The 20,780-nt window shown below is 33.8% G+C and overlaps 1 protein-coding gene across 6 annotated transcripts in view; it reads right to left on the bottom strand.

Annotated features, from left to right (window-relative positions):
- The window catches only part of Snx21 (Sorting nexin 21), a 21,241-nt gene extending 4,884 nt beyond the window's left edge, over positions 1-16,357 (bottom strand). For 2 of the 6 annotated variants that reach the window (XR_010843346.1, XR_010843345.1), the window contains exons 1-4: positions 16,086-16,356; positions 15,023-15,142; positions 13,658-13,987; positions 10,526-11,056 (exon numbers count right to left, since the gene is read on the bottom strand). Coding sequence is in view for 3 of the 6 variants with exons in the window: in XM_014417938.3 (XP_014273424.1) it covers positions 10,694-11,056; positions 13,658-13,987; positions 15,023-15,118 (789 nt within the window). In the remaining 3 variants the exon portion in view is untranslated. Of the gene's footprint in view, positions 1-8,332; positions 11,057-13,657; positions 13,988-15,022; positions 15,143-16,085 lie in introns of those variants that run through there. The other 4 variants (XR_010843347.1, XM_014417939.3, XM_014417938.3 and 1 more) reach the window with 4 other exon arrangements.
- Positions 16,358-20,780: the final 4,423 nt, after the last annotated feature.

Below are 20,780 nucleotides of genomic sequence, written 5' to 3'. Positions count from 1 at the left end.
TTTCACTATTGACCGCAACCCTGACCATCTCCCTAATTTTAAGAATAGTTTTAACAATCCAGATGTTTGCTTAAAAGATATTTACACTGTCTAATAAGTTAAACTAAAAAAAAAAAAAAATATCGAACTAATATTAGTGAAAATACAGGAAATAATTTTTGTACGATCAATTTTTTAAGCCAAAGTAGTAAGGAAAGTTGTGTGAGTGGACACGCCAAATATTTCTATATTCATAATCATACATTCAATAGAGCAAGAATTTTTGATAAACAACTTGAGTTTCAGCCATTAAACTTTACATAACATATATTGATAAACTAAAAAATGAAATTATACCACTTTCAAAAATAACACTTCATAAAAAGCAGGATTATCTGTGCGAATATATACTAGAACTAATAAAGTTATTAAATCTTTTCTAAGGTATTTTCAGAAGTGAGTAATTCATGTTAAAGATCTGTTTTCTCAAAAATAGCTAAGAATCATTATTTTGCAGTAAATTTTAGGACATCTATTTATGATAATGGAATTTGATCCACTTACAGACCCATTCTTAAATATTATGATATGATCTAACCTATCTTTTAATGATAAATAATTATTCAGTCATTTGAATTTACAACCTGGATGAAGCACCATAGGAAATGACTGTGAAGGAGATCCTTAAAAGTTACTTCTAAAAGACTGTAGTGGTAGTAAAACAAAATTAATGTTTAATACACAAAAAATGTCAATAATTAAATAATTTTACTATGATATAATTAAAACCGATAAAATTCTAAAACTGAAATAAAGTATTACAACATCAGAATAACAGTAAAATAATTTATAACACTGTTATAAAATGTAATAAGTATAAAAATGTATAGGCTTAGGCTTTTATGTGGTCCATTTAGTGATGTGGACTAGAAATATTTCCAATGGAAAGGAACTTGTACAGTAACAATATTTCTTAGGCCAGGAAATATTCCCAAAAACTTTTTTTTGTGAATTGAAAGCTCTGTTAGGCCTAGGTATTATTATTGGTCACTTAAATAATGTAATACAGAAAAATATTAAAATTTATATGTTTGAGAATGTAATGTATTAACAGCTAAATAGAAATAATTGAAATTTTAATCTACATTTTAGTACAAACCTTCATATTTGTCACAACAAAATATTTACTACCACAAAAAAGGAGACCAACTATAATTTGAGCAAACTGCTAAACTCATTTATCTTATGCACAATTGGGTACTGATGGATGCTCAATCTCAGAAGAAAGAAAGGAATATAAGGAACAAAATAGATATTAAAATAGCGGCCATTGTACCAGTGAAGAAGGATATATAAGGTAGGATGAGAATATTTTTCCCTCTTAGATTAAGATTATGAGTTAAGAGGAATATTAAGATTATATTAAGAGGAAGAAAAGGAGGATGATAAAGAAGATAAAATCATTAAACGCACCATCACATTTCCAACTGCTATTTTAAAACTTCATTAGCAATAATTTTTAATATGACTTGTTCATTTCTCAAACACACCCAAAACATGAGTTGGGTGGATTTTGGAAAGAATTGCACAGATTAATTTTTTTTTTTCTGACCTAAAAAATAAGAATAAACTATTATAATATATACAAGTGAAAAATGTATGTACATATGTTGGCAAACTATAACATCTAGTTTTGCCAGTATGGCATTGTAAGATAGGTTGCCGGGTCCACTGAAGGCGGTGTCATCGATAATGGCATGTGTTTCCCTGTAGCTTACTAGGAATAGGGAGGGGCTATTCCTACTGGTGTTATTGAAGTGACGACTTCAGGTTGTAGAGCCAGAAGTCCCTCCCGAGGCGAGGACATCGACCAGGGGAACAGTGCTCTGCCACCTCCCAGGTCTTGGTGGAGGGGTGATTTCGCGGAACAGTGGATTGGCTCAGGCTTTCAGCCCATCAAAGAATTTGATGTGCCTACGGCCTATGAATTCCGGCACAGTCGGGAGTTGGAGCTCATCACATATTTCTCTGTTCCTTGCCCACTAAAGTGAAGTTCCTCATATTATTAGCCTCAGGAGGGAGTTCTGGAAACTCTGTAGTTTGGTCAGTGTTGTTTTGTAGAGGTGTCTCATGAGTGGTGCACCATAGAGCAGCGTTGGACGTATGATGGCTTTGTATATTTGTAGCTTCAGGCGCGGTGAGATCTGTTGTGACGTCAGGAGATGGTAGAGCCTATACGACTTCTGCTGGGCCAGCTTTAGTCCCCCCTGGCGTGACTGGAGAGGGAGAGGTGCCTGTCGAGAGTCACGCCCAGGTAGAGGATGGTGTTGGAGATATTCCGACCCTCGCCATCTATGACGAACCGCTGGGGTAGCCTGCTCTTCTTGCCCTTCTGAAAAGACATGACGATGGCATCCGTCTTAGCTGGGTTAACCCTGATGCCATCCTTCTTAAGAGCAGCTATGATGATGGCAGAGGCGGCTTGTGCGTGGTGGAGGGCCTGTTCAGATCTCATGCTGGAGGCGTAGAATGGCCAATCAGAGCGAGGATGTGCTTCAGTGGCTTTCTGATGGCGTTGGGGACTGGAGCAAACCTTGGGATGTTCCTATTGGCTGCCCTCTTGATGGTGTTGGTGATCATCTCAACCGCTGAGTCCGCCTCGTCCGGTGTATGGTATTGGTTAATGGCTGGTAGGTCTTTCACAATGCTCGACCTATATCACTTCCAATTAACCTCATGCAATAGGTATTTGCTCGCAGGTGGTGTGACGAGCTCGCCTTCGAAGGTATAGAGCACCGGCCTGTGGTCCGATGGTCCATAGGGCAACACCCAGCAGTCAGTGACCACGTGCATGCTTCTGAAGAGGAATAGGTCGAGCATTGACGTGCATGAGGGGCGACCTGCATGCCTGAATGTGTGTACTCCTAGATGAAATAGGACCAGCCTGGTCTTGGTAATGTAGGTTCCTAATGGATTGTTGCTTCAACACAACCAGGCAGTGTGTCGGGCATCTGGATCACCCAGTACTATATGTTGGCTTGTCGCCTGGGTATGCTGTAGCAGCAGCTTCACAGAAGTAGGCCAGCCCTAGGCCTCCTGTATACACAAGTGAAAGTATAGCGCTGCTTGAAACGAATGTCGACCGAGACCAGGTGGGTACCCTCGGTAGTCTTCACAGGGATCGGCACGCTTTTTGATGGGATGTCCGTCCTGACTAAAATCATTACTCCTTCTCGTGCTCCGGGAGACAGACCTCTCGATATACCACATATCCCCGGAAGTAGATCCGTGGCGATGTGGAGGTGAGCATAGTGTCAGTGAGTGCCATCACTGATGGTCTATGTTGCTGTAATAGCAATTCTATTTAAGCCTGCTTCGGTGAGAGACCTCTGACATTATAATTTATGACCAGGTGATCAATCATAGTGACATGTGAGAATCTTGCTCATCATTTCTAGCAGCATCGTCACCATACCCATCATCTGGTCCATACGGGCAAATAACTGTTCTATTACTGGCATATTGGAGGCACTGGTCACCAGAGCAGGCTGGGTCGGCGGCTGTTGTGGCTGACGGGCTGTTGATCCACCCAGTAGTTCAGAGAACGCAATATTACTCTGGACGTTCCAACTGGGGTGCTGTCTTCTAAGTTGCACTGGTTGAGGTGCCGGGTCTTCCTTCTTAGCTCTACGTTTCATAAGGTCTACCCGTGTAGGACACTCTTGATGTCGCCATATGCCCTTCTTTGTTGCATACAGTGCACTTGGGCGGTCCTGTCATGGGGCACTGGGTTAACTCATGGTTTTGGGAGCACCTTGGGCTTACCGCTAGAGGGTGCAATAGCGCATTGTATGGCCATATTGCTGGCAACGCTTGCATTACACCGGGTGGTTGCCCTTGTCCCTCCTCTTTGAAAGGAGAGACCCTGAAGCGCACGTGGTCAATGGCTCCGAGTTTTCTAATATTGGTGATTTTCACATGGTGTTTGGTGATTAGTTGAATGAGGTCTGTCTCTTGTCAGTGTCCACTGAGAAGTGTCTTCGTGAGATGTCTGATGAGTTTAAATTCGGGGAGGTTCACCTCGAGGTCACTGGCTACCTCTCTGAGGTCGGTATCGAGGTGAAAGCCATAGAGGACCCACTTCTTGGTCCTTTTAGTACCTCAGCAAAAGTATGGAATTCAATCATTCCCATCCTGGTCATTAATGGCTGGCCTGGTCATGTTGTTTCTCTGTCTCTAGGCAGAGGCGGGTCTCCTGTCTGGAATTGTTGATTGTGAATTTATTGATTCCAATCGTAGCGAGTATGGCTTTTACTGCCTGCTGTGCCATGGCAGAGGCTATGATAATAGGTGGCGGACGTCTGGAGCAATATAGCAATTTCGGAGGACAGGTGTGGGATTCGTAATCGAAATGTCCTCTGCTACTCGTCTGTTTGTAGGCATATCTAGCCTCTTGTACTTTCTCCCATACCTCATCACAAGCTCTCTTTGATCCTTTATTCTCTTGAGGATCTTCTTCATTCATGCTCACATCCTCCTCCTGGTCCTCCTGGTATGGTCGGAGAAAGAGGGGACACTTGTTCTTCACTGTTAACTGCCTCAGCCATGTCGTGGCAAACAATTTCAGCACTCACACTACCAGTTTGCACTCTCCTGTCCATAACCGATTTTCCTCCTGACTTGATCAGGCACAGAAGGCAAATTGTCACTTCGCGTACAATCACTTGGGAAAATATAAGAACTAACCTGTGTTTCCTATAGGTCCAGGAGTTTCGAGAAGAGTCTGTGACTGAGACGACATCTGGAAACACAGTAGCACGCTGGAAAGACAATAACAGATGATTCGTACTGCAACAGCAAGCATAGGTCCTCACTGGTCAGCTGCCTATGGCCTCCTTATTCATTAAAAATTTTTAAAACAGCAGTTGGAAATGTGACTGTGCTAATAATGATGTTATCTTTTATCATTAATTAAATATAAATCTTGGAACTTATTACAGTTCTTAATGTTATTGAACCTTACCATACTAAAAGTACCTATTATGGAACCATTACTCATTATTGCATATAACTAACAGGTGTCTTTATGTGTGTATGTGAGAAGTTATCTCATTTGCAAATCATAAATTTTCAGGAATTCATTATTCTAGGGAATATTTCCTCAAGTTCTCAGGAATTGTACATGCCTATAATACCCAAATTGTCAAATATTGGCATACAGTTTAAATTAGTTTCTATGAAAATAATTTCATATAATTATTCTTAACTTTGAACATAGAAAATAAATATTATCAAGATAAACAGTATGAAAGAAACTACCTTCAAATAATCAATTTGAAATAAACGTATAATAATGCAATAAACTAAATCACATAAAATTGGAGATCATAATTATGTATGAGATTCATGTCAAATAAGGACTAAAAATACTGAATGTCAATAAATTTCATAACAGCCTAATGATAAAGTTTTGGTATTAATAAAAGAAATAATAAATGCTGTCAGGCTTAGAAGAACTATCATACAAGTAAAAAACTGATGATAAATTGAAATTTGATAATATAGTCAATGAAATACATGAAACCAAATCAATTTTGTTTATAATAATCAATGCATATAAGTTTTGCTATATCATAACAACATACTAATATAAGCGAAAACTATATAATCTCATCTAATTTAAAAACAAAAATAATGTTGAGTTCAATCTATTCATCAATCTGTCTTATTGTTTAACTACAATTTACAATTTTACAAAACACAACCAGTAATTTTTCTGCTGATAGAGTCCATAGCACCGGAAAAGGTAAATAAACGTTAAGATATACACCTCCGGCCTGGGGCGTTGACTTTTTTCATTGAGTGGGGTCCCACAAAATGAAAAACTTTGACCCCCAACCATGGTTAGGCAGTATAGGACTCCATTGGGGAGTCTTGGCCAAAAAAAAAATTGACTAAAAATAACAGCTAGTTGGAATTTCATCTGTCCTGAAAATATTCAGGTGTATCCAAAACAAATATGGGCAAAAGGTATTTTAAAAGCTATTTTGTTGTTTATAAGGTTTTCAACTCTTAATTGCTCCAACCAGGTCAGGAAAGACCAACTTTGTCAGAAAAATAATGCAGAGATTAATCATAGGATCCACCACAAACTTTGTTTGTTGAATCCTGATATTTAAACTTCTCTATGCAATTGAACATGTTTCCCAATATAACAATGTCAACAAAATCAAAGTGATTTCTATAAATTATCAAATAATTTTTTTATCAGGATTCTTTTCAAAACTTTTTTTTTTTATTGGCTTTTACCAACATTGTTGCAATTATTTTAACCATCTTCTTGGCAATCAGTGATTAAAAATACAGAATACGTTTTCTTCCTGCTATTTTTCCCTTTTAGGTTAAAATAAATAGTATTTATGGAGGAAAAAATGGTATAACTTCATTTCTACTGACTACAGAAAGTTGTTCATTTACCAACTTACTGTTTTTACTTTTTTTAAATGAAATTAAGTTTCACTTTTTCCACTATATCGGTTTCATAGGTATAAGCATAATAACAATAGTTCTTTTATTTAAAAAAAAACAGTAAATTATCCAAACAAACTTTTACCTTGTTTCTTAATCTCAATAAGTTTCCTTGTCATATCTATTAGCATTAACCTAATGTTTATTTTGCACAATCAAAAATGGGTTTCTTGTCACAATAATGCTACCACCTGTTAGATGAGAATTCTTCTTGTTTTTGTTTTTTTTACCTCCTACCTGGCCATTTCTGGCATATCATAGAGGTTATCAACCTATTCTAAACAGAGTGGGAAGGTCAAGTTTTCAATCTATGGGACCAGCACAAAATAAAAGACAGGCTGCTAAGACAGTATTTGAACTGGCGCTACTGCAGAGTTGGGATTAATATGAGATAAGGATTCAAACTACTTCTTGCTAAGAATAGGGTTATTAGTATTCGGGTCTTTACTAGACAATACCAAATCATCAGCATACTCACGAATGGGTATTATATCATCCTTTTTCATTACAAATCACCTTTCTAATGAATGACAAATACTAAATTAAAAAAAAAATTGGTTTGTTGTAATATCCTGGAATTAGTAATTAGTGATTCAAACAAGCAGATCATTGCTAGATAAAATAACTTCTTTCACATTCAATCAAAATATAACAACTTTTTGCGGTATCATACACTTTTTTAAAATCTTAATTAAGCTGATAAACTACACCATTGCAATCTAATTTTTCTCTAATATTATAGTCTTCAATAATTTTCTCAGCCTATTCTGTAGCTGTACTAGTTAGGAGTAGTTTTTTATAACACATTGGAAAGAGTAAAATTCCTCTATTGTTATTATGATCTGTTCACAGATGCCTTTTTTTAAACATAATTCGTAATATAATAAATAGATAAAAAAAATGTGATGAGATGAATGATAAGTTAAGGATGCACTAATAAATTAAATTTAATAAATATCTTTAAATAAATCATTATGTTATATTACTTCTTCCTACTTTGACTTGATATTTTAAGACTTTTAATGGAATAAGTTTTAATAGTGATGCAACAAGCAGTTTGTTGGAGGGTGCACTCAAGAAAGAACAACGTACAGAGAAGAATAAATTTATTTTAATGTATGCTGAAGTTTCAGCCTAAGTTACAGGTCTTCATCAGGTTCAAACAAAAAAAATATAACATCTTAATACTTCATGGTTGTTACTCAGTTCAACTTAACACTGATGAAGACCTCCAAATTAGGTTGAAATATTGTGACACATTTAAAATTAATTTGTTCTTATCTATAGGTTTTTCATTCCTGATCATACCTCAACCAACTTTTCTTAAATTATTTGAAGGACCAATGATACCTCCACCATCTAATAGTTATGGATCACATTAAAAAGCACAATCATTTATAGTTGAGCACAGTTCACAAACTTTCCCAAAACATGGTTCTATTTAAAACAGATAAGATCATTCTTATTTTTATTTTACCACTTAGGATCATATACTTTAATTAGTAATGAAACAAAACAAAATAAAATATGATTAGGTCAATGTAAAATAAATTAAAGTAATAACATTTAAATTAAAAGGTGTTCCAACATGATTAAAGTATGAATAGTTCAAATAGATAGATATATTAAGATAGATAATACTGTCTAAACCAACTAAAAATGACTACAAATACATAATAGAAGACCAATGCAGGTAAGTTATAATCTCAGACTAACTAATAAAATTGTCCTTTAACCTAATAAAAAGTGAATGATAAAAATAATTTATATAATACTGATAAAATTGCATAATAAATATAAAAGAGGAAAAACTCAAACAGAAACATAAATTAAACATTGGGATATAATTAGAAGATTTAAACACTTTGAGTATCTAAAATACTAATAAACACTTAACCATTTAACATTCCATCGATTTAGGCACCATCAGGACAGAAAAAACCTGATCACACACTTATATAGAAATACAACACATCTCGTATAAACAGTATAAAAAGATCTACCAACTAGCACGATAGTAAACCACTCCAAAAGTATGTGTTTGGATGTCATGGAGTGATGTACTGTCTCTAGTACACTCTTGATAAGTCTTTTTAGACCAATGGTTACCGAGCCATCAAACTTTGCAGACCTCATACAAAAAGTTTGAAAGTATGCTAAATGCATTTTGAAGCATTTACCAATTAAGATTTTTTTGTAACAATCAAATCTCAGGAAAAGCAAACAATAATAGTTTTAAGAAGAAGTCCTCATATTTTAGAAGATTTTGATTGACCATATATAATTAATGAACAAAGATGGTCCAGGTGTGATCAAAAGGAACTCAAATAGTAAAAAATTATTTATTAAGCACAAACATTTCGCCACACTTTGCAGAGCTTCATCAGGGTTAAAACCAAGATACAAAAAACTGAAAATATTTTAAGCCGAGTAGGAGTATAAGATGACATGAAATATAAAATGAACTATGAGGGAATATAGAATGTAAAAAGCTTCCTCAGCTGCTTCTATTATTGCTTCAAGACAAACTGACCAGAATCTATTGTGGCCTAAGAAAACAGCTAAACAGGCGAATACTCAATAGAAAGACCAAGCTCCACCTCTCTAAAACTTTGGTACATCCCATGCTTCTGTATGGATAGTGTCGGACACTATCTATGCCTACTGAAAAAGAACTTTTGATCTTTGAAAAAAAAATTTTCTCAGTCATATTTTCAGAGGTAGAGAAAGTTAGAGAAGAATGGAAGAGATAGACTAACCAGGAGCAATACAATGACTTTGGAGAGCCTGATGTCACAACAATGAAGCTGAGATGTTTAAGATACTTGGGGCATATCACCAGAATGGCGGATAGAAAAATGTCGAACATGCTGCTAACACAGGCAATTTATGGAACCTGGAGGATAGGGAGACCGAAATTGAGATGGTCAGATGGTGTGGTGGGAGATACTGAAAATATAATGGGAGTCAAGAACTAGATGGTGGCAGCACAACACTGTGACAATTAGAGAAGTACTGGGTTTTAGAGCCATATAAAAAAAAATAAGATGTACAGAAATAAGCAAATATAAAAAAAATACAGTAATAAATATTAGGCATAAAATAACAAATAACAAGTGGAGTAATAACAAATAATATAATGGATACAATAAAAGTATAAACTAAAAGACAGAAAAAATAAGGAAATAGTGACTCACTGTCTACAGAAGCTCCGTACAGGTTGCTCTGAAATTCAGGCTAAAACTTTGGCACTAAAAAAATAAGTTTTACTTATTTGTGCATCATTACTAACTGTACCCTGACTATCTTCTCCTTATATGTAAAAGGAAATATATCAAGGGGCAAAATAAGGTCAAGAAAAATAAATAAGAATAAAGAACAAATCAGGATACTAACCTTTCATCAAGAAAGAAAACCAAAAATTGAAAGAGGATGGAGGAATGGGGAAATTAAATGTTAAAGATAGGGTTGGATATTAAAAGTGTAATGAAAAGAAAAAGAAATACATATAAAATTAGAGTAAAGTAATATAATAACAGTAAATATAAGTATACATTAAACAACAATATAGATTAAGTCCTCACAAAATGTGCAACCAAACCCTTCCTCAGACCACTCCCAAGACATTGGACCACTGTGTTAGACTGTTGAAGTAAGATTTCTATAGTTGGTCTCTATACATGTTATCTGTTTTTGTTGGTCCTGAAGATGCCTGAACATTGACTGTCAGTTAACTCAAGCTAGGTGTTTGGAATCTTTCAATTGTACCCAAACAGTGCATAATTAGCTGACTAAATTAATAATTAACTACATTAGATTATAAACCCTATCAAATTATTAATGAAAAATATCAAAATTAAATATCTAACTTAAGAGAATAAAAGTATTTGTAATCATATAGGTTAAATACTTATTTTATCTTTGCAATCTATACCCTATAAAAATTTAGAATATTTCATAATCTTTGATTTTAAAATACAAATTATATTATTTTTCTACTTTTAACTAAATTACTCACATTTCTTCCAGGCATTAATCAGTCTTGTTGGAAAAGATTTATCTTCTTTCTTCTTTTTCAATGCAAATTATTCTAAGTCAAATAAACTATTAAAACTTCAGTAGCATAAATAGCATAATATAAACTATGTTTTTGATATACTTAATTTATTTTAAATGATAAAAGATCTCAAGAGACCACTAATTGAGATAAATCTTCTATAAGCAGGGCCAACAGATCCTTATTATTATCTGTAGGCATACCACTAGCTCTAAGCTTAGCAAGTTGATTTGCTATGATTTCGGTTTCAGGAGTTGAACCATGACAAATATTTTTTGCCAAATGAAGTAGCGGCACATAATATCTAAGAAGGTCAATGTCACTAACAGCTTGATACCTACGTATAGCAAGCCCAGCTAAAGCTTCGGCTCTTTTATCTCCGGTAAACCAACAAACACAAACAAACAAGCATAACCAACGGAGTACTGAAGGAGCTCTGTCAGTCTGCATTTTGTTCATTAATCGAAAACCATTTTCCACTAATGGTCTTGCCTGAAATAATTAAAAATAAATATTATACCTCATATACAAGATTATATTTAATCTTAAGAGTTTATATCTGATATTAGAAATTTTATAAATTAAAATTACAAGTGTTGTAATAAACATACAATGAAACAAGCAAGATTTCAGTCCCTGTTTTAAATGATTCTCAAAATGCCACATATTTTATCTTAAGAGTCCAGCAACATAAAAACAAAACTTTTTTCGAACACTATTTATACATGAGCATTACCATCTCACTTACTAAAATACCTGTACACAAAATCTAAACTAATATATAAAAGGAAGTCCCACTTTTTTGTTTTTAACCGTTAACCATAAAAACTTGTTTAGGCTCTAGAAGGAAATCAACATCTCTTAAATCAAATAGTAAAATGTGAAGAAGATGGTTGGGGTTGCGGTACAAAAAGAAACATTTTCTTCATATACGTGCCTACATGATACCCGTAAAAGTAGGTTCTCTACACTCGCTTTAGAAAGCAGAATCAATTAAAGGAGAGCGATAAAGAAATTATACACAAATCTATTTTATGATTGTGATTATTAAAAAAAATTCTTAAATTAATTTATTAGACTATTTTGTATTTTAGGTTTATAACAATAAAAAATTGCTATCTTTATCATAATTTTATTATTTAATAATGTTTGTACAACTATTGTTAGCTACAATCTGTTCTGCATGTTTTTTTACAAAGACGAAGATAAATAGTATGGTTTTTATTTTTTTCCAGAAATTAAAATCATCCTCGGAATGGCTTTTCCTTTATGCAATGGTATACATGTATAAAACCAGGATATATTTATATTTTAATACTAGGGAGAAAGAACTATAAATATTGATTATGCTGAAGTACTTTGATTTTTTTTTTATAAAGTTCGACTCTGGCCGTTGACAGACACACAACGGGTCCACGCTATCCTCGTGTGTGGGCTGGTTTCTTTAGTCCTATTCAATTGAAAATCAGCACAATTGAAGATATTGAGGCAAGGAAGAGATCTGTTGAGTTTCATGTAAATCGGGCCTATATTTGGAAGTTTAGCGAGAAGAGAAGTAGCGACACCAAGCTGGGGCCCGATTGCCTTATCAATTGGAAGGAACAGACTTGTCATCCCTACCACTCACTGGACCCAGCTAGCTGACAATCAAGGTCACTGTATCTTCGAAGAGGTTTGCTATCGGAGGAGCCAACACCTTGTATTATTATTTTAATTTTTTTTTTTTTGGGTGTATGTTTAGCTAGTATTAGTGCTGTTGTGTTCTTCTTCTTTCCCCTAGCCTGGGTGATGATTGTATTGGGCTAATTCATAGTGGTACTGCTCCTGCCGGCGGTTACTATGTGCCTTATTAGCTCTCTGTGGATTCGACACTTTCCCCGCACCCTTGTCGGCCATTTTGGTTTTATTTTTTTTCCTCATTTTATAGAATTTGATGGCAGGGTGCTGTGGGCCCAGCAGTTTGGTGTTAATATTTTTAAGGAAATTCAAGAAATCGCCTACTGCCCTGTCGAAATAAGCCACTTGATTAAAAATAAAGAAAACATAAAATGGGGCCAATGTTTTGTGAAATCTTTTAACAAGAAACGAATTAGTGTAAGACATTGGTGGGTTAGAAATATAAACTTCTTACGTTGTAGTATCTGTTGATAATTTTATTATTTTAGGATTAGGTAAGGGAAATCTCTTTTAATTAAATGAAATATTTCTATTATTCACTAATTTCCATTAATTCTGACTCCATGAAAGAAATTATTTATTTATGGCAGCTGAAGTATGATACAAATAATTTAGACAGTAAATTTTCTTAATAACAAGGGAATACTGGGAAAAAAAAAGTGCATGCCAATAAGACTTAATGAAAAACCAGTGGATACTTGATAATAATTTCATCATTTTTCACATGAGTGGCAATAATGTTCCAGGAGTTTTATAGTATTAAGTTACTTTAAAAACTTTTTTTTTAGGCATTAAAAAAACATTTTTAAAAAAAATCACTTTGAGTATGAAATTTTTGGAACTCAGCCTTATTCCACACTGTAAAGTATAAGAAAGAGAACCACAATTGATAATTTCAAATTTATAGGACTTTATCAACCCTAAACAAGTTACACTTTAAAAATAGAGCCAACAATCCTCCTTCACATGTTCCTCCTGTCATGGCTATACAGAATAATTCCAGTATTTTCAATAAATATTTTTTTAAAAGTAATTTCACTTTTTTTTAAAAGTAGTCATATTTTGCATATCAACACACATGATGAGCCCCAAACTATATTTTTAATAAATCATAATTCATAGCATGTTAAAAAGATTGAGGGTATTATGTCTATACTAACACCAAAAGTGTAATAGAACTCCTAATGTGACTATGTATACAGCAATAAGTAAGAAGAAGGCTGCAATGTATCATATTGCCCATAGCAGTTAAAATTCATATCAACAAAATAGGCAGTAATGAATCATATTTATGAATTTATGAATCAAATATCAATTTTACTAAAGAAAAAATAAAATAAATCATATATATAATGTCCTAAATTTTTTATTCATACTATCTTACACAACAGCGTTTACACACACAAAAAAAAATACCTGTTCGTACTCTTCTTGTTGAATTAGTTTGATGACTTCATCAAGCTCTTTATTCTGTAGAAAAGAAATGACTATAGGTGAATGTCTTAGTTGACTCTCAGAACCAATTAAACTTAAAAATGCTTCAAATCCTGCACTCCTTAGGGCAATCATGTCAGGATTAAAGTTGCCAATTATAGCTTTTCGAGGAAACTGCAGTCCTAAAAAGTGATTTGGGAATTCTCTTCTCAATCCATTGTACAAAGCAAGAAATTCATTATATCGCCTTTCAAGAAATGCAGGATTAATGTCTTCTGCATCACTTGATTTGCGAATCGCAACTTTATAGGCCTAAAACATAATTATAATTTAAAATTTTATAAAAGAAAATAAATTAATAAACATAACCTACAAGCCACAATTTTGACTAAGAATTTTCAAAAAATTAAAAATGGCCTAAGCAATCTTAAAAACAAAAATTAAATTCATGCCTCTCCGAACAGTAGAGGGATTTATTTTGAAGATAAAAATAAATATGAAGACGTTTAGAATGGGGAATGATGCAGTGTTTGGAGAATGATGATAGTTGTTTTACAACTAATCATCATTCTCCATTCTCATCACCTAGCAATAGCTTTCATTGTGGAGAGGCAGAAGGGCAATCCGACCTGGGCTCCATTTACAAAGGGGACACCATAGAAAAAGCCTGTTTTTAAAAATTCTGTTTGAATTAAAACTTTATTATAAAATATATTTTTTTAATTAGATGAAAAAATAAGTTTTAAAATTAAAAATGTATTATTGGAAGAAGATAGTTGACCGTATGAAGGAGATTGGAGGAAGATGGTCCGGGTGGCAGTCAATAAAGGTTTCAAAATATATTAATTGATTTTTAATTTTTCATTTAGGTAGGCTTCAAATAAAAATCTGTTTGGAAACCAAAATGGCCTCAATATGCTACTCTCTATCATGGTATAGTCAAATTGCAGGTTAATTAATAAAGCTAGAAATAATTGTAAGCTGATCTTATTCAAGGAGATGGATTGGATTCTGGTGTAAAACTGCTTTCTGGCCCCTAGTTGACAAGACTAGATGTCTTATATTAATACATAAAAGTTAAATTTATGAGACTCATTTAACAATAGGACATATAATTACAAATAATTAAACTTAAGCTACAAATAAAATTTAAGTTTTTAATAATAGACACATTTAGCATTTATTTTGTTTTGCTTCTGAATATATTGATTTTTCAGTGCTTGCTATTTTTTTATTTTTACTCTCAGTTAAACGGGGTCTATATTATTTTTATTTTTCATATCTCCTCAATTATAGACTTATTTGAGTAATGATTTCAATAAGGGTAATACAGTAATAAAAGCTTACCACATATTTCTTTTGATTTATAGGTTCAACAGTCCGTGTTGATATCACTTCAAACTGCAGTCCATTGTTTCCACTCATTTTTATTAGAATTTTCATGTCATATATTTAAAAATTTATTTACTGAAAAATAATATAACCATTAACATTCATAGCATAGAAATATATGATTCTAATAATTATTAAATCATAAATTAACTGAGTAATGACAGTAGGCATTAGAGCCTCATGAGACTATGAAAATTAAGTTTTACAAGCATAGATAGCAGCCAACAAGGAAATTGATTAATATCTTAGTTTGAAAAGAAATAGAATATGCTTTCATGGTTTCTATTGGTGAATATGCAAGGGGACATTCAAGCTTAATGAAATTCATAAATATTTTTTCGGAGGATTTCACATTTTCAAGAGGTCTGTTCCAAGAACCACATTTGACAGTCCGCAAACTGTACAGAGCATGTGCAGTACAAGTTTTGCCTCCCAAAACTTGTACAGTAGTAACCGGTACAGTACAGTAGTAAACCCAGTAGGCAGCATTGCTGCAATAAAATCTGGAGATGCAGGTTCATTTCTTAGTTAAATATACAAAAAAATTACTTTGACCTAAAGGTTTTGGTTATCAAAGTAAAAACATCTGCTTGAATAATAAAAAATATTAACTGATATCCTACTTATTTATTATTCATGAAACAACAAAAATTAATCATCATAGGAATCAGTAGATATGTTTAGATAGGAGTAACAATTGTTGAAAACAAATAAGCAAGGATAATAAATACATACTAGCATTCAGATAAAAATATCTCACAAAAATCACTAGATATTTCATTCGTTATAAAATCATTGAAAGCATAATTGAGTAGTAAAATAGAAAAAAAAATAGAGTGATGTATTTCTTTTCAAAAAATACAATATGCAGTAAATAAATTACAAATTAGTTTTAACCGTTTATTAGACCATTTAAAATGTTAATATTGAATGTTAATATTTTGTAGATAACTATTTCACTAGATTAAAAGAGATCGCTTATTTTTTAAAAAATGTAATCAACATTAAAAAATATTACCAGAAATAAAATAAAATATCACTAACAATCATTTTACATTTTCAACACATCCATCGTAGAAATCTAACAATGACAATTGTCCCACTGACAGGAATAGGTTAGTTCCCTGGCAGCTGATCCAAAAGGTTTGTTCCAAGGACCGGTTTGACAGTCGGCAACCTGTCAAGAGCATGCGCAGTACCGTTTGGGCGTTCCATGGAGACCAACGCCATTTTTCTGGCTTTAGATATTGGTTCCAAGGGACCGATTACCAAGCTCGGAACCGTTTGCAAACTATCAAAACAGTACCCGCCGATCGAGAAGGGACTCGAGCAAACCGGACATGCGCACACGTTTCATTCTCCCCCCCCCTACATGAATTGGTGGTTTAAAGCTCCAGAAAAATTCACAACAATCAAGATCAAGATCTAAATCACCATAAGCAGTTTTGTGAAGATTGGTTGAGTCATATTGAAGTTATTTCTATTTTTCAATATACTGTAAAGCGAATATTTTGGGCCAAAAAAAATTATTTATTTATTTTTCGAAAATTCGTAGTTGAGCGTATTTGATGTGCTGACAACTAATATGAACTCATTTCACTCCTAAAATATCTTTTACTACACTTTGATAGATAAGTCTGTCCAAATTGTCACAATATCGTAAACAGATTCAAGCACAGGGAGGTTATATAAAGACAATTCCTATTTTATATGTTATATATATGTCAACATCATGGATAAATAAATTAAGTATCTTAAAGGAGGAAAAAAAATCAACGAAATCGGACCAGTATTAATGATGATAAAGGAAATTAAAAAAAAATTCCGGATTTGTCGTTTTGTACAAATATATTGAAAGTATGCCGAGAAATACTGTATAGTTCCTATTATTGTATTATGTATTGGTTTTGTTTGAAATAATAAATTAATAGAAAGGTGAGAAAAAAAAAGTTGTATACATAGAGGGGTCATCAATACTTTCTTGGTCGTTCAAAAGTTTAGAAAATTTCTGTGGACTGTCAATATTTTGTAGCATGAGAGTACAGTGTGAGGGAGCTGGTGAAATACTGCACAATAATTCTTCAGTCTCTCTAGAGCAGCGGTTCCTAAATTCGGAGCCCCAAGCGTATGCCAGAGATGCCTCAAACGAATGCCACTTTCTTAAAATATTTTTTAAAAAATTGAAATTAAAATAGCAAGTATACAGTGCACTCCGGCGTTTACCTTGCACTGTTTTTTTTCTTCTTATTTTCCTGCCAAACCAACTGCTCTAAGTTGTGACGAGCTTTTTATCTCGACAAGGGTCCCGCTAATTTGCCCAAGAAAGATGCCGTGGCGTAAAAAGTTTGGGAACCGATGTTCTAGAGTGACTGAGTGTGTAAGTTTCGGGCTCCGTTTACGAAGTAGGTTACAATGGTCATGAGTCCGTCTATTCCTGACCCATACTCTTTTCTGCTTATTATTATACGTATCCACCAACGTTGCAAAAAATGCAACTATGATACTTGCAACGTCCGGGTCGTTCTGGATAAAGTGACGAAAGCAGCTACGGTCAACCGCAACTGTACTAAGATACAACGCGTGGTATCGCGAATCCATCGTGATAAGTCTAATCGACACTGAATGTTGTAAAATATTTTTGTTTAGTGTTAAGGGCCCACGACTATTCAATATTTTGCACCCAAATGAAGCTCGATATATTTAGAGAAAGTTTTGAGCGACATTTTTGCCAGTGTGGGCCCCCTCACGTACTGAAAAGACAAATTGCTAAATTCAAACGACTTAACTATGATACTTGTTAAATGTCTCTTGACGGACGATGAAAGTTAATGGAAGCAAAGATAGAAACAAAGAAAAAAAAAAACACACGTGGCAGAGGCAATTAGTGTTACAGTAATACTTGTATACATATACATGTACCGTTGACTTGTAAAGTATTTATTTTAGCTTTGTGATGGGGCAAGAGAGTTATAAAAGATTGTTAAAACTGTATGTTTCATAACTAGATAAAAATTAATGATCAGAACCTCAAAGTCAGAAGGAAATGGTATCCTCCAGGAGGATAATAATAGAAAAATAAAATCATTTACATTCACATAGTACAATGTTAAGCATTACGCTTTGATTTCCTTTTCCGCTACCTATTAAAGTATTTCTTAGTTTCTCTTCCCCTCATTAAAGAACTTAGGTGAATAGTTTTTACTTGCGCCAGAGTTAATGAGCCATGCCTATCACACTAGTATGATCAAGTCTTATTTACGAATGAATTGATATTCTAAACATCAATGGGATACTCGTTTTTGTAAGGAATTACTCTTTCGATTTCTTCTTTTTAATGACAAACCTTTCTCGTTATGTTTACCATTCTCTTACGATTTGAAATAGTGTGTGTTATTTTCTTTTCAACACTGCTTGAAAATCTTTTCAAGAGGTTCAATCTCAAAAATTTAAATGCGATTTCTCGAAAATAATCCCTGATTATGGAATATTTCATCAGATCTTCATGGCTTCTTGGAATATAGCGGGTAGGGATCACCAGACCAAGTGCATAGATATTGTATATATAATATGGACGTTATTAGGGTATTATTATATCATAGTTAAATCTTCTACTGATGTTATTTTATTTTTATGTACATATTTTGGCCCTATTCTAATTTTCATATACTATTTTGGTTTGAATGTTCAACTCTTTGTCCAAGATTGTGTGAGTTGAGCAGTGTTAAAAAAAATAGTAGTTAAATTGAGCAACATTGAAAACTGGATAAAAGTGGATGTTTTAAAGGTATACTAAGAAAGACTTCCACAGAGAATGGCAGGTTCACTCCCATTCCCAGGTTCCTTTTTCCAGCTCCATTTTTCAATGTTGCTTGATTGAAAATGTAACAGTCAGCGAGCACGTAGTGCCACTGTAACCCGCCAGGGGCCAGCACTACAAGCGTCTAAGAAGCTGTATAATTGTATATAAGTTTATTATTATAAAAATACGATCCATTGTATAAATGTATATATGTTAATAGGTAATATGTAAGAATGTTAATTATAAAATAAAAAGAGATTGAGCAATAAGATTCTACGGAACTATCTCAAGTAGAGTTAAAAGAGTGAATTCTCAGTGATAACCGATCACATGAGGCCTTCAATTGTCACCGGGATTGATCCATCAGATCAAGCCTTCTCCGGGTCGTCATAGCACTGGCGGCTTACACTCTACTTGAGATAGGGAAGTTTATTGCTAATCTATTCTCTCAAGAGTTAGTCTTTATTATGCTCACCATAGACTATGGGCTATTTCCTCTCCCATTCTCCAGCAATTTTAGTCCGTCCGCTTCATCTCGGCAACTAAGATTGTAACCTAATCCTTAACGGTTACATTGGTCCGTCCGCTTCATCTCGGCAACTAAGATTGTAACCTAATTCCTAACGGTTACACTGGTCCGTCCGCTTCATCTCGGCAACCAGTGTAATTTCCCGTCTCTCCCCGGCTCTAGTCCGTCCGCTTCATCTCGGCAACTAGAACTGTTACTCTGCCTCAGACTCTCTCACCTAGAACTCCTCTACCTAGTCAGTGTACAGGGCTCATCCCCTGGCACGGCCTTCCTTTCTAACTGTAAATGAATACGCCTTGTCGTGGGCCTTCTGTAGAGAGATATCAGGCTGGAGAAATCGCCTAAGACCAGACAACCCCGGCAAAAACATTGCCTGATTTTTCAAACACTTCTCCAGGATACCAAGGACTCCTCTACCATATTAAAGAAGAAAAATTTACCTATGATTGAGGAGTTTCCTATCAAAAGTTAATGTATCGACATCTAAAAATTAATGGTTTCTTTGGCAAACCCAAACTTATTCCAAAATATAATTTTTTTTCCTGTCAAATAGGCGTTGCTAATCAACATTTTCAATAAAAAAATTATTAATTAAAAAAGTTATCTACATAAGATGCTCTCATAATAGTTTTTCACAGCAATCTTTCAAAAGTGGATGTATCGACTTTTGATAAAAAAAAAAAAAAAAAAAACTCATTAATTTATATTTTGTCTGTTCATTTTCTTTATCCTTCTGTTTGTATATATTTAAAGAGAGATTTTGTCTTTGCTTCTTTATTTTACTGAAAGATTGCTGATTAACCGTGTGTATTAATAAATGGAATATGGTCCGGGTGGGGTCAAATTGTAATATTTTGAACTATTTATTTATTAATAGTACAAAATATTACTATTTGAGTTTAATTTGACCCCACCCGGACAATATTCCATTTATTACTTTATTTTAGTATTAATGTGATCAGTCATTATTGCCCACAAAGGTTTGGCAGATTGTAATATCTATCAATAAATAAAGTTTTTGAAATTGAAAGAAAAAAAATTTAGATTTTAATAACTTTCGTTATTCAGTCCCTTCGTTTTGAAACGAGCGTGAGTTAAAACTCTTAAGCGGACTGTCCAGTCGAATGGGGACTAAATATTGGTGCCAGGAGATAAATCTGAGGTAAAAAATATTTAAGTTAGTCATCAGCACCACCCCCCCCCCGAAAAATGAACATTTATCAGAACTATTCTAAAACTTTAGAGATTTTTTCTTCATAAACCAGATTTATGTCCGATATATATTATTAAATCAGATTTAAACTTCATAAATTCCCTTCTAAATGGAGCAGCCAAACAGAAAATTTTAATGAATGGTATATGGTCCGGGTGCGGTAAAAAAAAAA

Source organism: Halyomorpha halys, unplaced genomic scaffold, assembly GCF_000696795.3.
Source record: "Halyomorpha halys isolate HHAL.00 unplaced genomic scaffold, Hhal_1.1 Scaffold173.1, whole genome shotgun sequence".
Lineage (NCBI taxonomy): Eukaryota > Metazoa > Arthropoda > Insecta > Hemiptera > Pentatomidae > Halyomorpha > Halyomorpha halys.
This window is presented reverse-complemented; position numbering and strand designations above follow the sequence as displayed.